The sequence below is a fragment of the Oreochromis niloticus genome, linkage group LG22 (assembly GCF_001858045.2).
Source record: "Oreochromis niloticus isolate F11D_XX linkage group LG22, O_niloticus_UMD_NMBU, whole genome shotgun sequence".
In the NCBI taxonomy this organism is placed as follows: domain Eukaryota; kingdom Metazoa; phylum Chordata; class Actinopteri; order Cichliformes; family Cichlidae; genus Oreochromis; species Oreochromis niloticus.
This window is the reverse complement of record NC_031985.2, coordinates 27,839,063-27,856,688: the sequence shown is the minus strand read 5'-3', so window position 1 is coordinate 27,856,688 and position 17,626 is coordinate 27,839,063. Positions and strand designations below refer to the sequence as shown.

Below are 17,626 nucleotides of genomic sequence, written 5' to 3'. Positions count from 1 at the left end.
GTTTTGACAGGAAAGGTCACTAAATCAAAACTTTAACGCTTTACTTGATTGTTGTCATTCTTGTCTTTGAACCTGAGCTTTCCTATCTAGGTAGCAACACTTGAGCAATCACTGCATGGATTTGTAAAGACATCAAAGTCACATTAAATGAAACACTGATCTGTTCTACAAAATCCAGGGGACAAAAAACAAACAAACAAAACACCAAAAATAAAGATGTGGTATATGTTGTGCTTCAAAAAAATCACCTGCTACCCACAGTCCAACTCACAAATTATAAAGAAGTTCTACAGACACTACAATTATATTCGACATCACAAACAAGTGTGTGTGTGTGTTTATTTCTTTTTCATTCCTAATGGGAGAGCTAGTTTAAGTCCCAGGAGAACAAATGCATCACGGGATTTGAAAGAGAAATGAAAAAAAAAGCAGAGATTAAAACATAACATAGGGAACACAAACAAAACATAGGGAGACAAAAAAAACAGAGACTAAGGGAGGGAAGACAAAATGTATTGACAGCGGTTGGTGCGTTCAGATTAAATCAGTAGCCAGAATTTTTGAGTTCCCAGTTGGAATTTTTATCTGGAACACCCATTTAACCTGGATTTCCCATTTAGAAAGTTGGAGCAGCTCCACCACCAGGAGGTTAACAATCCATAATGCCAGCAGTGAATGTAAACAGCAGTAAAACTGTGACTTGCTAAAGAAGCCATATGCAGAGTTCACAGACTTGCTGCAGCGAAGCACAAACAACAAATGTTATCCTGTATTGCTTGTGATACCCAAATAGCTCTACCTGCCAAAGAAGCAAAATAAATCCTGTTTTTCCTTCTTTTCCCAACTTTCCTACTGCAACCCACTAATGCATATCACTGACATCACTCCAGAGTTTCAACATCTGACTTCTGAAGTAATGTAAATTTAGAGAGTTGAAAATAGCCATATGTTAAAATATAATATTGAAAATAAAAAGAGAAAAACAGTCAACACACAAGTTTTTTGTTGTTGTTGTTGTTTATGTTTGTATTTGTTAACCTGTCATTTAAACATTCTTGTTGGATTTTGGCAGTTTCAGGTATCAAAATGCTATTCTACGTCCGGACACTAGAGGGTGTAGCATGCTGTTGGTATTGAGCAGTGTTTTGGGGCACAGAGGAAGAACAAAAATTCCTGTTATGAAGCGCATCTTTTGTGCCGTTTCTACTCTTTACTACAGCAGTATTAGTGATGGGAATTCCGGATCTTTTTAGAGAACCGGCTCTTTCAGCTCCCAACTGGCTCTTTAGGTTGTTTTGTTGCTTTAATTAATTTATTATCAACAACAATATAAAATAATGCACAAAATGGTAATGGTAAATGGCCTGTATTTATATAGCACTTTTCTAGTCCCTAAGGACCCCAAAGCGCTTTACATATCCAGTCATTCACCCATTCACACACAGGTGATGGCAAGCTACGTTGTAGCCACAGCCACCCTGGGGCGCACTGACAGAGGCGAGGCTGCCGGACACTGGCGCCACCGGGCCCTCTAACCACCACCAGTAGGCAACGGGTGAAGTGTCTTGCCCAAGGACACAACGACCGAGACTGTCCGAGCCGGGGCTCGAACCTGCAACCTTCCGATTACAAGGCGAACTCCCAACTCTTAAGCCACAATCGCCCCAAAAGGAATTACTAATGTAAAAAAAACCCCGTGGTTTTATTTATGTATGTTTACAAATAAATATATATGGTGGCCCCTTGAGACAACGCACATACAAACTTTCTGAATCCTTTATCATCTGCAACTGAAAATAGTTGTGGATGATTACTATGCCTTTCTAATGTGACGTTGTTGTCCCTGGCTCTCTTTCTCTCTCTTTCCCTCCCGCTCTGTTCCTGTGCTACTGCGAGTGTAACTACTGCCCCTCCCCCCTCTGCCCACCGCAAGCACAAGGCTCGTGTGCAGAGTGAAGCGGAAAAAAGTGCAAGAGAGAGGGTGAGAGAAAGAAAAAAAAACCACGGGAGCCGGCTCGCGTCGTTCATTTCAAAGAGTCGGCTCTGAGAGCCATTTCGTTCACAACCGACACATCACTAAGCACCATACACTGTTGGCAAAGGAAACCAGTTGCCCCTCTGACACCGACTTAGGGAGAAAACAAATTTGGGGGCTCGTCTGGTATTAGTGCGACGGCAGTCAGGTGCTAATCAACTAAGAACCGTGGGATTCATGTCCCTATGATTAACAGCACTACTATCCAGAGCGACAGACTTCAGGTATCCAGACATGGCCATTTGGCATGACCTACCTACAGCTTGAGATCCAGCAACAGCTTAACCAGCTGAGCAGTGGCGCCAACTGGGAACTGCTCCATAAACTTGCAATACCGAAATAGAGCTCTTTGATTTTATATTTGACTTTCTGAGAAGCAAATGACTGAAGAGCCTCGAGGATGTCTCGCCTGCTTGTGTTCCGTGACCTCATTGATGAACTGCAAGCAGCCAAAGTAACTGTCCCCCATCACAGAGAAGCTGCAGTCCAAAGAGAAAATTCCATCTTTACCCAAGTCCTCCAAATCCAAATGCCCAGTAGTGAGAGTTGGCAAGAAGAAACTCAGCATCCACCACAGTAGTCATATCTGCAAGGTGAAAATGCTGCCTGAGAGCTTTTCCTGGTGGAGTTGTCATGTTGTTTGAGCTACAATGTAGAATGTATTGCCAGATGGGTTGGAGTTATTTCCCGCTCTTGTGGCTGGTGCCTTTAAAATAGGGATTGTTTTTTTTTTTTTATCTCCAAAAACAGTCTTAGGATTCATTGAGGAAATTGTTGAAAGTACACTAGTAAACATCCATCCAACTACACAGAGGCTCACAGAACCACACAATGATACCCTTCTGTGCGCTACCCCAGTAAGTTCAACCAGTGATGGACACAGTAATGGGAAGAAATAATTGCAGGGCTGACAACGCAGAAGAAATGGCAACCAAAGGTTGATTTAGATCAGGTGCCTGGGCATGAATAGAGTAAGGTACAGCAAATGCTCTGAAAGGAATTATACGTGTTTGCTTGCAATGAAGAAGGCGCTGGATGCATCCCTGGCTTGCAGTGATGGACTGGCTTACAGCAGATTTTAAAGTTAATCATAGTATGATTAAAACAACGTGTATGTTTTTTGCATTTTCCCTGAGAACATCGCAATTGTGTTTGCAATATAATTCTTATAATTGTGCTCTGTGTAATTTGTATGAGAAAATCCAAACAGTGGCAAAGCCATCAGATTTTTTGTAGGGGTGGCCAGGCCTTTGCTTACATTGCAGTGGTGCAGAAACTGCTTTTGCATTAATTTTGCAGTAGAATTAATAGTCATTTCTTTTCTTGCCCACTGTTCAGATTTGTGCAGGCATTAGAAGAATTACATTATAGGCATTCATATGCAATAACACTATTATCCATTCAATTGGTCGACTTCAAACCACGTGTTTTGCATGTCTTTCCTCTAGCAATCATTCACTAAGGAAACAGTCCACTGAAACCGACCCAGAAGAGCAGAGATAGTGATCGCAATAAATGTGCAGTCTGTTTCAATGCAGTTTATTTCAGTGCTATGCTGACATTGGCAATTGTTCAAGTGTACTTTGACAAGAATTCAAAGGCTTGGAGAAAGAGGCACAGAGAAACTAGGGTTATATTGTGTATATTTTATTCCAAGAGGAAATCTATATCTCAAGTACAAGGATATATTAAATAGTTGATAGGCACATTCAGAACTAATGTGAATGACGGATGTGAGAGACGCGCCATAATTGTGTGTGCATGTGTGTACAGGGAGTGTAGACAAAGTGCTGAGTCACTGTGAGTTTCAACGAATCAACAGCATTACTTGTAAGAATATATGAATGGATGAAGAACGATCTTTAAGGGTTTAACATATTCACATTAGATGGATACCAAGGTCGTGACTGTTGAAATGCAACCGTATTAATGAAGCACACAAGAATAACGTGCAGGAATGATGACATCTGAACAAACTGCTCAGGAGCACAGCAGCAAAGCGCTCAGTGTCACTTTACTCTGTGCATTTGATTTAAATTACACAGTCAATAATTTTAACTGTGCTGCTGCAGAAATCTTCTGACTTTCATTATCACGTGATATAAACTGTGGGGTTGTGATGTAAGAGGGTAAGCGATCTCTTGTCAGAAGACCAAAATGGGACGGGACTTAAATCCACCAATCCGGATGTGGAGGGCTGGAGTTTCACCTGCTATGGCTTCAGTCTTCTCATCTTTAACCTTCAGTAATTTCAGTTACCAAGCTAAGCTGTTCACTCTGAAATCATGGCCAAGGACATGACTCTGTGGTGGGGCTCCGGCTCTCTCCCTTGCTGGCGGGTAATGATCGCTCTGGAGGAGAAGAAACTGCAGGGATACAACCAAAAACTGCTCTCCTTCGAGAAAGGAGAGCACAAGTCAAAGGAAGTCATGGATGTAAACCCCAGGGGACAGGTAGGCTTGTATCACAGGTTTCACTCTGGACTTTGAATGCTTAAACTTAAACTTATTTATATCATTTTTCCACTTTGTCTTAAAGCTTCCTGCCTTCAAATGTGGGGACAAAATCATCAATGAGTCCTATGGTGCATGCTTCTTCCTGGAGGTGAGAACTCGGGCAAGGTCCTGCCTTGTCAAGGAGATAAGTTGTTGGAGGTCAAGTTGAGGGATTACTAGGTTTACCATGATTGTTTGACAGTGCATTGTAAAAACATGCACCCCACACTGCAGAGTAAAAGAAACTAAAGTTTTTTGCTGCTCTTCATAACACTTACTGTTTTCCTGTCTTGACCAACAGTGCGAGTACAAGTCCCAGGGAACCAAACTGATCCCTGAGAACTCCAGCGAGAAAGCCCTGGTGCTCCAGCGTACCTTCGAGGGTAACACACTTCACCAGAAAACGGGTATGTTAGCTTAAATCTTCTCTCTGGTTTTGAAACACAAAGACATAACTGTTAAGTTCCTGCATTTTCGTATCTGATCCCCCAAATTGCACTGATGCCATATGGATTTAGTGAGATACGTCCTCTTTCTACATAACTTAGCTGTTGTTGTTGCCATTAAAAGATCTGCCTTTTGGGATTTTGAGTCGTGCTTGGCAACGTCACGCATGAACCTGTCACCTTTAAACCACTCATACTTCATGCGTTCAGCAAACCTCCTCAGAGTTGGTTCCCCTGCTCTTCCTGAGGTCAGCGTTGTTCAAAACACATGATACACAATAATAAGCTCTGGCATAATGTTTTATTTCCTTGGGGAGTAACCATCTCAGTTTATCAAAGCAACCGTTTACAGCCTACAGCCTGATGTTACACAGCAATGCACAGACATACCCAACATTCAAAAGGATGGAAGTGACCATCTTCATGAAATGTCTGTTCTGATATTTTGCAGTGGATGTTTTTAGGTACAACCAGAGGGTCCCGGAGAATGAGAGGCACGAATCTGCCTTTAAGAGACTCAAGGAGACGCTGACTGGTGAGGTGCAGATGTGGGAGGGATACCTGCAGAAGGTACGTGAATGACCCGCACACACTTACACTCTACTGCTAATCAAGCATCCAGCGCACAAAACTCAAAGCTATATAGCTTTGTTGCTCTGGCTTTGTGCTCTGACTGCTTTGTAGTGGGAGAAACGGTCAGGGAATTTTTTTCTGAGTAAAGTTTATGTTTTGACACAAACATAATCTTTGCAGGATTCAGGTAAAATCACATACTTTACACTCAAACGGCCTATTGCACTGTGTTACAGAGATGCAACTCTTTTTTTTTAACCAGGCAAGTCACAGGGAATACCTTCCTACAATCTGGCAGATTATTAAGCCTCTTAAGAAAACTGGGTTAAGGTTAGAAAAAAACACCAAAAGTTAAAAAAGAAAAATAAAGCAGCAGGACATGTTTGGATGATATTTGGACAAAGCCAGGCCGACTGTCTGAACCACATTTAACCAGCCAATAGATAAGCTGCTGTTAGTGTAAAAATCTTATCTAAAAATCTTACTGATCTTTATATTTAAAGAGATACTGTGGAATATTATAATGTGAGTTCTGCAGTGTTTTCTCCTCACAGCGCTTTATTTTGTGTTTCTCTTAGACACCAGGCGGTTTCCTGGCAGGAAAGAACTTTTCAATGGCTGATGTGATTGTTTATCCAAGCGTTGCTCGTCTCTTCTATATGGGGTAAGTGAGCTATTTTACTAATACTGATTTTTAGCTGCTTGGCAAGATGAATGAATGGAATATTTAACAGCAATGAACTCACACTGACTTTGATGTCTCCTGTAGGCTAAGTGACAAACGTTACCCCAAACTGTCAGAATACCATAAAAATCTGAAGGACAGACCCAGCATCAAAGCCACCTGGCCTCCACTTTACAAGGACACCCCTGGACAGGACATTTTTAAAGACATCTGAGATTGAGAAGCTCATCAGCTGACAAGCTAATCTTTTCTTTCTTTCTTTCTTTCTTTTTTTTTTTTATTTGTTACCATTCCTTGTATTTCAGTACAATACAAAGTGCAATCATGGGTGACTGAATATGTGATTGTCATATTGTTATGAACAAAACAAATTAAAAAGTCATTTTTTTATTGTATCAGCTTCATTAGCTGAAGTAAATATTTTTCATATTCATATCAGGAACATGTGTCATTTGTGTTGGGACCTATGGTCGCAAATTTTGAAGATAACCTTATCTCACCAATGATGTGGAGATCCACCTTATTTAGATCCAATTAAAATAAAGGCACTCAAAAAATCCTCTGGAAAAGAGTAGTGTTGTTCTTGGATAGAGTTTAATACACTGTATCATATAAGCAAAACCTCTACGTTACGTACGTACGACTCTACATTAAATAATAAGTTACAGTATATATGTTCAGTGCAGATGGATATATAGTGTATAAAGTCATATAGGTATACATTTCATCCAAAAATCCACCACAGAGCATATTACAAATATAATAATGATAATATGAAGAACAACAATAATGATACAATCAAAATCTGACTGTAAGACGTATATCAATATGTGGATATTGATATTTTACCACAGCTTTCAAGTGTAGTCCATCAAGACCATTTTCAGTAAGAGCACCAAATTGAGACATCCACATTAAATCCATCCTGTGCAGTTTTGACAGGAGAGGTCACTAAATCACTTTAAAGCTTTCCTTAATTGTTGTCATTGTACCCTTTGACCCTGAGCTTTCCTATTGGTCCCTAAGTGGCAACACTTGTATCACTGCATGTATTTGTAAAGACATCTGATTCACATTAAACGAGACACTAATCTGTTCAACAAAACCCGAGGGACAAAAATCAAGCAAACAAAAAACAAAGATGTGGCATATATTGTGCTTCAAAATAACAACCTGCTACCCACAGTCCAACTCACAAAAAATAAAGAAGTTCTACTACTTTATATTCAGCATCACAAACAAGTGTGTGTGTATTTCTTTTTCATTCCTAAAGGGAGAGCTAGGCTAGGTTAAGTCCCAGGAGAACAAATGTATCACGGGATTTGAAAGAGAAATGAAAAAGAAGCAGAGATTAAAAGATAACATAGGGAACACAAACAAAACATAGGGAGACAGAAAATAAACCCAGAGACTAAGGGAGGGAAGACAAAATGTATTGACAGTGGTTGGTGCATTCAGATTAAATCAGTAGCCAGAATTTTAAATTCCCAGTTGGAATTTTTATCTGGACCACCCCCTTAACCTAGATTTCCCATTTAGAAAGTTGGAGCAGCTCCAACAACAGCAAATTGTCTGATCTTGCTTCGGCAGATTCAGCAACACTGCCAGAGACTTCCTGTAATCTATTACAGAAACGGTCCAGCAACAGGTAACTCAGGTTAATCCTGTGTGAACAACTGTAGATATTGTTTTTCATTCTTTAAATATTGTCAGTATATTTGAAATATTCTTCTTTAATTGTTATTGTTATTTACTTTATTGTCATTAAATAAATATCCATGTAAACTTGTTCAAAGTTAGTGTTATGTTAATACATGTTAAAAATACCTGTAAATAAAATGAGTTCAGTGACAATTACTGTTTGTTGTAATCAGTTTATTAATAACATAAAACATTTAAGCTAACACAACACATATAGCAACGCAGCATATCTAGTCAAATAAATAAATGTCTTAATGCACAACTCATTTTCAGAACTAATCTTTCAAGAAGTGAAAACAGTCTGTCCATCCTCCCCCTGCTCTCCTGTGCTCTCCTCGCTTTTCTGCCTTCTGTCCTCTCTGATGAGGTCTAGCAGCTCATCATCCCAATTTCTTGTCCTCTTTCTCCCTATTGTGGGTGGCTGAACCGCTTCCTCATCACTTTTGTTTATAATAGAACAATGACAATGAAAAAAAATAAGAAAACAAAAGCACAAGATAAAATAAACAAACAATAGTTTCACAGTGAATATGCAGATTTGAATAGATGGGTTTTAAACTGGGGGAGAGAATCAATGTTTTCCTATATCTGGGGGTAGAGAGTTCCACAGTCTGGGAGCAGCCTCCACTCTCGGGTGAGCACTGAAACCAGGAGGGCAACATGAAGCAGCTGAAAGGTCTGCTTCCTATGGTGGTGAGGCGGAAAGAAGGCACAGCAAGCTGGATAGAAGAAGCGGATCGAGGTGAGCGGGCAGAAGAGACAGTGCTTAACAGGTCAGAAAGGTAGGGAGGAGCAAGGTGATTTACCTTCAGTAGGTTGGATTTTGTGTCAATAAGGAGGATTTCAGGTTTAGCCTCATTAAGCTTAAGGAAATTAGAGCTGAACCAGGATTTTTATTCGGATAAGCATTCTGTAAGAGAAGAAGGTGGGAGGGTGGAATCAGGCCTGCAGTTATATACTGGGTGTCATTGGCAAAACCGTGAAAATGAAGATCAAATTTATGGTAAACGAACCAAGATAGATGATTTAAATTATGAAGAGAAGAGGGCCTAAGACTGAACCTTGGGGTACACCAGAATAGGCTGGGAATAGACGAGAGCGAAATGATTTGAGTAAACTCGGAGCGGTCAAGGAGATATGATTTGAAATAGGCTAGGAGTGTGTCGGAGATACCAAGACAAGAAAGTCTGCTTAGAAGGATGGAGTGAGAGATGGTTTCGAAGGCTGAGCTCAGATCCAAAAGGACAAGTATGTTGAGAAGACCAGAGTCAGCTTCGAGTAAAAGATAATTAGTGACTTTAAGTAAACCAGTTTCTGTACTGTGACATGAACGAAAACCAGATAGATGTTATTATTAACCAGGTGTGAATGAAGTTGAGCTGCAACTACTTTTTCGAGTATTTTAGAAATGAAGGTTAGATTAGAAATCGGACTGAGGTTGTTAAAGTTGTTAGGATCTAAGTAAGTTTTTTTCAGTATTGGAGTGACTGAAGTTATCTTGAATAAGGAGGGAACGATGCCGGTGGTGAGTGAAGAGTGAATGATACCAGAGATGAATGGGAGTAGGGAAGAGAGGCAGGATTTTACAAGCACTGTAGGCATAGGATCAAGATGATATGTGGTGGGCTTTCATTTACATGATTTACTCAGAAATATTAGATAAATCAAGAAGATGAAAGGTGGAAAAGGGCTCAAAATGGAGAAAAGGTTCTGGAGAGGGGATAGACACAACATTCGAACTGAGTTGCTGGTGAATGTTATTAATTTTTGGAGTGAAGAACAGCATCAAGGATTTACAGGTTTCAGAAGAATAGAAGTGTGGTGGTAAAGCATTGGGGGGCTGAAGACGTTTGTTGAGAAGTGAAAAGAGAGTCCTGGAGTTACCCTCACAAGAAGTGATAATACCAGAGTAGAGGCTTTGTTTGGCCTGGTTGATGGAGTGTTTATATTGAAGTACATGATATTTATAGATTTCTGCATCAACATTGTCAACCACCTGCAGGTGGAGCCTCCACTCCAAATCCAAATCCAAATCCAATTTATTTATATAGCACCCATCCAAGCTTTGACATCCTCAAGGCAGTTCCAAAGGATTTGGATGGAGCCTGGGCCATTTGGTGCTAAAGGCAAATAAGTTTGGCAGTCCTCTGCGTAGCAGTGAAAGGATATTTCGTGTTTTCTAAAAATAGACCCCAAACGGAGCAGGTATAATGAAAAAAGAAGAGGGCCAAAGATTGAGCCCTGGGGCACCCCACAAGGAAGGGGGGCTGAGGTGGACACAAAATTTTCAACTTTAGCACTAAACATTCTGCCACTCAAATATGAACGAAGCTAATCCAGTGCTGCACCTTTGATGCTAACCAGGTGTTCCGAACGAGAGATAAGAATATTGTGGTCAATAGTATCAAACGCTGCAGTGAGATCTAAAAGCACAAGGATCACAGTACTTCCACAATCACTAGCTAAAAAGATATCGTCAAAACACGTAAAAGTGCTGATTCAGTGAAGTGTAGATGTTTAAGACCAGACTGAAAAACATCCATGATACCATTAGCATCTAAAAATGTGTTCAGTTGGGTAAAAAATATTTTTTCCAATAACTTTGAAAGGAATGGAAGTCTTGAAATGGGTCTAAAATTTGAGCAAACAAAAGGGTCAAGGCCAGGTTTTTTTAATAAAGGGTTTACAATTGCATGTTTAAAACCATCAGGAACCACACTGGAAGTAATACTGCTATGTATAATAGCAAGGACTGAGGTTCCAATTGAAGGGAAAACCTCTTTAAAGAGCCAAAGGAGCTTGGAAAGAAAAGTGTCTCGACTTCTGTTGCTTGAAGACGTTTCACCTCTCATCCGAGAAGCTTCTTCAGTTCTAAGGGCAAATGGCAGAGAGATTTAAACCAAGTGGGAATATCCCCCCAAGATGGACAAAAGGACCCCCCGATGATCCTCTAATCACATGAGCCAAGGTGTGAAACCGGGTGTGGGTCCCAATCAGCCAGGGTTTCGGGTGAGCTCATTGTGAAACCTGGCCCCACCTTATCATGTGATTTCCAGAGGTCAGATGGCCCAGGATGTGAGTGGGCATTAAGGCGTCTGGGGAGGGAACTCAAAACTGGATTATAGATGGCAGACAGTTGGTGTCGTAAACCACCGCCTCTGTTCCAAGATGGTCGCTCACAGTGGACATACATGGCTTCTTTCACTCCTCTTTCAAACCATCTGTCCTCTCTGTCCAAAATGTGAACATTGGCTCTTTAAAGAGCCATGCAGGGATAACATCCACGGGAGAACCAGAAGGTTTAATTTGTCTAACCATCTCGTTAAGAAGTGTAATTGAGATGGGTTCAAATTGGTATAAGGCAGCTGAACAGGGAATAAACGTGGATGGGTCATATGTAGGAGGTACTATTGCTGACCTGATGGACTCAACCTTGTTTACAAAAAAAGAAAGAAACTGATTACATCTCTCAGCAGAGCCTTCCAGCGTAGGAGACTGGTGGTCTTATAAAGAGCATGGGGACTATGACAATTTGATGCGATCACTGGAGAAAAATGTCTGTTTTTCTAATTTTTTACTGTAATTTGATAACATTTCCAACAGTCCTTTAACATTTGAAAGGAAGCCTGCAATTTGTCCGTGTTCCACTTTCGCTCTGCTCTCCTACATTGACGTCTGACCGCTCGAATGGATTCATTTAACCAGGGCTGGGGAATACGTTTAGGGCGCCTGGTTTTTAATGGGGCCAAAGTGTTTAAGGTCTAAGTACAGGTTTCTTGGAACTGCAAAAGCAGCTCATCCAGACTAAGTGCTAAAATAATCTCAGGGTCAATAAAGGACCTCCACTGGACATGATGTCTGCTGCTGTGTTCAGGGAACCTGGCACGTGAACTGCCCTAAGGGAGAGGAATTAGGGGTGAGCCCACTGCCACAGCTTGGCGGTGTGTTTGCAGAGGGGAGGAGAGCCTAGCCCCCCTGCCGGTTGATATAGGCTGCCGCAACTGTGCTGTCTGTCCGGACAATCAAGTGGAACCCACTCCACTGAGGCAGGAAGTGCCGAAGTGCCAGGAATGCGGCCTGCAGCTCCAACGTGTTGATGTGGGGAGAAGCCCATGGCCCGGACCAGCAGCCGTTGACCCCACAGCCCTTCTGGACCACTCCCCACCCTACTGGGGAGGTGTCTGAGGAGGCCAGCTGGCAGTAAGTCACTAGGCCCATCACCTGGCCATGCGGGAGATTTAGCGGGTCTCTCCACCACCGTAGTTTCCTGGTGGAGACCCCGGGAAACTACCACTGTGGTCTGGTGGGAGTGCTGTGGACAAAGGCTGAGGCTTAGAAGGTGACACTGGACTGGTCTCATGTGCAGGAGTGCCAACAGGACCACCTGCACCATTGCAGCCATCAGGGTCATGAGGCCCCACAGGCCCCAGCTCACCCGAGAGTGGAGGCTGAAGTGGTTCAGGCATGTCCTGAGGACCCTCCGCCGTGAGGGACACCGAAGCTCTGACAGAGCCCAGGGACCTGCCCAGGAAAGCTGTGATTTGGGGTGGTTCCAGATTCAGGCAGAGCCCCAGAGCCTGAACATGGGAAACCAGGAGGGCAACATGGCTGTGGCACTGTTCTGCTGACGAGGCGCCTACCAGGCAGTCATCCAGATAATCCAGAATTCAGAGGCCCCGCAGCCCCATAGGAGCTAGGGCCCCGTCTAAGCAGCTGGTGAAGGTCTGGGGTGACAGGGAGATCCCGAATGGGGAGGACCCTGAACTCGAAGATCTGCCCCTCGAACCCGAATCTGAGGAACCACCAGTGTCCATGCCAGATAGGGCAGATAGGCCGTCACCCCCCCCGCTTGGCGGTCCCTAGCGTCTGCCTACCAGGGCCTGCTTCGGGTCACCCACATGGGTGAAGGTCAGGATGGTAGTTACAGGGGGTCTGCGACAAAACTGCGGGCAGTAACCCTGGGTCATGGTGGAAACCACCCAAAGGTCTGCCCCGAGTGCCCCCCAGGCCACCCTGTGCTGCACTGCAGAGGGGAGGGGGCTGGGTGGAATGGCTCCAAGAAATGTCAGGAGGGAGGGGGCGGTTGGAGGACAACTTAGCCTTGGCTCCACATCCTCCTCGCCTCCCCTGTGTGCGGCTGCCGTGTCTACAACAGGCCTCCAGCTGAGGCCAGAAATCTCCAGGGCCCCAAACCGGAGCCTTGGGGGCAGGTTGAAGCACAGAAGCTCTGGGCCTCCCCACTCTGGCCAGATGCTGGCGCAGGCCTCGTGACATCTCCTGAGCAGCATGGCGATTTACTGCAGCTTGCTGCAGGAGCTGGGCTGCCCCTTGGCCGAACATGGTTTTAGGGTCAACCGGAAGCCTCATTAGGGAGTCCCGGTCGTCCGACCGGAGCCGGGACTGTGAGAGCCAGAAGTGGCAGCGTCCCACCCAAAATGAGGCTAAGGAGCAGCCGGTAGCTATAGCTTGCTCCTTCATGGCTAGTTGCGAGGAAGCAGCCAACAGCTCCCCTGCACTGTCAGGTTCCCCAGAGGCCGCCTACAGCTGTCGCAACAAGTGCTGCAAGTGGAGCGACAAAATGGCCATCGAGTTGGAAAGACAAGCCTGCGTCGCCATGCGTCCCTGTTAGGGCATGCAGTCCCTTATTATAGGTCTCCTTAGATTTAGTCTTTCACTTTTCCACAACAGAAAACAACAGCTTTCTCTTAAACAGCAGATTTTAAAATTAGTCATATGATTAAATCAAGGTGTATGTTTTTTGCATTTTCCCTGAGAACATTGCACAATTGCTTTTACAATAAAATCTTTATAATTGTGCTGCCGTGTCACTTTCATGAGAAAATCCAATCAGTGGCAAAGCCATCAGATTTTTTGTAGAAGCTGCTGTTGCATTCATTTTGCAGTAATCATTCATAATAGTCATTTCTTTTCTTGCCCACTCTTTATATTTGCTTGTGCAGGCATTAGAAGAATTACATTATAGGCATTCATATGCAACAACACTATTATCCCCTCAGCTGATCAAAAACAATCAATAAAACCCTCTAATGAGTGTTGAAGTTACTGTTATTAAAGCTAACAATAATTTCAGTGGTGTTGTGCTGCAAAAATATAAACAGGCTTGCTTCAGCAGAAAAGCTTGAATAGCCTAACTTTATAGTTGTCACAGTCTGGCTGAGGCAGACTGTATGTGTTGTGAAAAAAGACTCAAATGCAGACCAAAACAGAATGTGAAACTTGATGTGAATTAACAGAAAACAAGCAGTTTATTAAGGCTTGCAAAATAAATACAAACAAAGGGCATGGGTGGAACTAAACAATAACCTAAACTGGGTGAACTAAAACTAAACCTCTTCAAAAATTAAACAGGAAACATAATGAAACGCAGACATAACAACATGAACATGACAACAAAAGACATGTACCCATATGGAAAAGAAATAGTAAAAACTTATAAAAGACTTGCATCAGCTTTATCTTGCTTCATATAGTGAATCATATAAGACTTATATGATTTACTCATGAAAGTGGCCACTTTCTCATTACTTTCATATATTGTTTTAGGAAGTATCCAAAACATACAAGTTTCATTTATATAATTTTTTTTATATAATTATATAATTTTTTATATCTTGTATGCTTTTCATACAATTTTCTAACAAGACAGATACAAACTTTATAAGATTTATATATATATCTTTTCCATATGGGTAGACATGAAACACATAAAGGACAAAGGAGACTTAACACAGGGGTTGAAAACACAAGCAGAAACTAACAAAATGTAGTGAAGTAGATTCTGGGGTAGGATTTTACGTGATGTCCGCGAATGCACCATTAACACCTTCCCAGCTGACAATTAGCGGGCTGAAACGGAAACAGCTGCGCTTCACTACCAGACGGAGGCGTTTGGCAGTCTTGTAGTGATGGTAAATTTGATTCTTTTTACTGAATCGAGTTTTAATGAGTCACTCACCAAAGTGAATCGGGTTTTTTAAGTCATTTGAGTCACTGAGTCATTTGACCAGAGAGTGCAAAAAATGTACATTTTCACTCAAACTTAATTTGTTTCTCTTTTAATGCAAATCCTACTGCTAAGATGAGTGATTCTTAAAGAAAACAACTATTTTATATAGCAAAATAGAGCAAAAGAATTTCTAAAGGGAACATTTCTTTGTTTATTTTTATTTTATTAGTATTTTCCTTACATGTGTCAAATATATATTTTCTCATCTAAATGTCCACTGAGCTGTGAGCGAGGGGGCGGTAGTGCGCCTTAACATTGGTTGCCAACCAAGAAGAAGAAGAAGTAGCTGCGAGCCAGGAGGGAGGGGGTGAGTGAGTGAGTGATTCGTACATGCTATGATTCGGCACAGCAAGGGAGGGGGTGAGCGAGTCATGAGTGATTCGCTCGCTCTATGATTCAGCACAGGAGGGAGGGGGTGAGCGAGTCATGAGTGATTCGCTCGCTCTATGATTCAGCACAGGAGGGAGGGGGTGAGCAAGTCATGAGTGATTCGCTTCCCCTACGATTCAGCGCAGGAAGGGAAGGGGTGAGTAGCTCAAATGTGCTGTTAGCATGTTAGCAGAGCGATGCTACTGTGAACCGAGGAGCTATTTTCTTGATGTGAGCTTCTACTCAGGGTTTTTTCTTCCAGTTCAGAGCAGAAATGTTTTTGTTAAGATACTGGATGTTGTGTTTTTCTTCACAATTTGAATTATAAGCTAAATATATTTCTACTAATGAAATTAGTTTGCTAACAGCAACACGGATGAGTCAGTGAGTCAGTTGCGCTTGTGAATCATGATTCACGAGTCAGTAAAGTGATTCTCGAGTATTGAACGATTCGTTCATGATTCGCGCATCACTGCAGTCTTGTCCATCCAAGGTGGCTGAGAGCATTAGGCAACTAACCACTGCAGATCTCTCCAGGAAAGCTACTCGTTTTAGTATTGCCCTTTAGAGAGTGTTAAGTGGGACTCTTGTGTTTATCATAATGCGGCATATAGTAGGGTGGACCTGGACAACTGTTTCCCTCTTTTGATGCAGGATTGTGCTATACTGCTGCTGTCTTGTCTTATGGTGTTTTGTTTGTTATGTGATGCTTTTATAAAGAACAGTAACTTGGGGTGTATTTGTTTTATGTAGATCTCCTTTACTAACGTGGTTAATGTTTTATGCTTTGTTTTATTGCTTTAGTGGAGGTGCGGCCGCTTGTTGAGGGGCTAGGCACGTGAGGTGGAATCCCCTCCCCGATGCATGCGAGTGTACACACCGGGCATAGGTAGATTGCACCATTTAGAGTTCAGTGTGAGTGACAATGAGGTCTGCAGTGGAATTACACGGGTGAGTAATTGGTGGCACCCTTAGGCACTCTTCCCTGTAGGTTGCCCCCTCAAGTGGCCGGTCTCCACTATTTTTATCAAGCTGTGATTGTTTTAGGGTAGCATCGTGGTAGGGAGTCTGGTCATTTTAATCATCGGTTGTTAATAAAGTGTTTTAATTAACTATCTTACCGTCTCAACCCTGCTACCTTAGGTACCTTTCTGATTTTACAATTCTGCTTTTAGTAGTACTTTTTAATAAATTTTGATTTGTAAAATTCATCTGTGTCACCTCTGCTGTTAATAACGAGTCTGTGGGCTTTGGTAGCCAGTGTAACACTTACATTGGCTATAGAAATCTTTCCTGGGGTGTAACTCCCTCCCCCAGGTGGCGTTGTCAACATCTTAGTTACCATCCCCGGTTATCCCTCAATCGCGCCACCACAAAAAGAACAAGCCTAAACAAATGAAGGCTGATAAAAGGTAATCATGTCAAAGGTGTGTTTTATCAACAGGGTGTGGTGCAACCAGTTTTCTCTGTACAAAGGTAACTCAGATGGCCCGTGACAGCATGAGGCTGCATACATGAATCCTTTTTGTGTTATTTGCCTGAATTTCCACTGCTATGTTAAATGCACATTCTCCTTATTAAGTCCCAGTGAGCATACTGTAACTTGACCACTTCAAGTTAAAATAAGTTTGTAAGAATCAACTTTGTCAACAATTTCTGACCCTACATAATAAACCAGCCCTAAAAACATCTTGTGCACAGTGACTCCCTCTGGCTTGGCCATTTTATCTGCTCTGCTTGCTAAATGTTTGGAACTCTTTTCTAAGCTCATTTTGGCACTTTTGGACTTGTTTGTTCTCCTTTTGTGCCATCAGCTCAGTTTGAAAAAGCCTTAGCAATATATTTTTTTTTTGAATGAGATGTCCAAATCACTCCAAGTTCACTGTGATCACAGCTTAAAACCTCAGAAGCCCATTGACTTTGCTTTCGATGGGTTGTGGCTTTTGGCTCAGCTGTGACAGGAGGGGAGAGGGAGCATGTGATTCAGTGTGCAAGGCTATGGGATAGAGGCTGTGTAGGACACCTGTTACCTATTGTCTTCCCTATTTATTCAGTAGCACTGCAGGACCAGATGGAAGCAGACTTACAATGAGAAGGAGAGCTGGCAGCAGCTGAAAACAGGCTGAATGGACCAACTGGAACAAGTACTGTACAAAGATTAAAGAGCACAATTGTTTCTGCGTGTGGTGTTGGGAACCCACAGCAATTCTGACCTGTTTGAAACACTGTTGCATTGCTGCATGGTCCGTCTGAATATATACTTGCTCAAAAAAAGGAATGCGTCATGCTACATCA

General features: G+C 42.4%; 1 protein-coding gene across 1 annotated transcript; it reads left to right on the top strand.

Moving 5' to 3' along the window:
* The first annotated feature begins 4,257 nt into the window (after positions 1 to 4,257).
* Positions 4,258 to 6,793, top strand: LOC102075633 (glutathione S-transferase A). The gene is made up of 6 exons (XM_019350598.2): positions 4,258 to 4,488; positions 4,574 to 4,639; positions 4,832 to 4,937; positions 5,428 to 5,546; positions 6,128 to 6,213; positions 6,319 to 6,793. The coding sequence occupies exons 1-6, from the start codon at positions 4,321 to 4,323 to the stop codon at positions 6,446 to 6,448; spliced, it is 675 nt and encodes a 224-aa protein (XP_019206143.1). The 5' UTR covers positions 4,258 to 4,320; the 3' UTR covers positions 6,449 to 6,793.
* Positions 6,794 to 17,626: the final 10,833 nt, after the last annotated feature.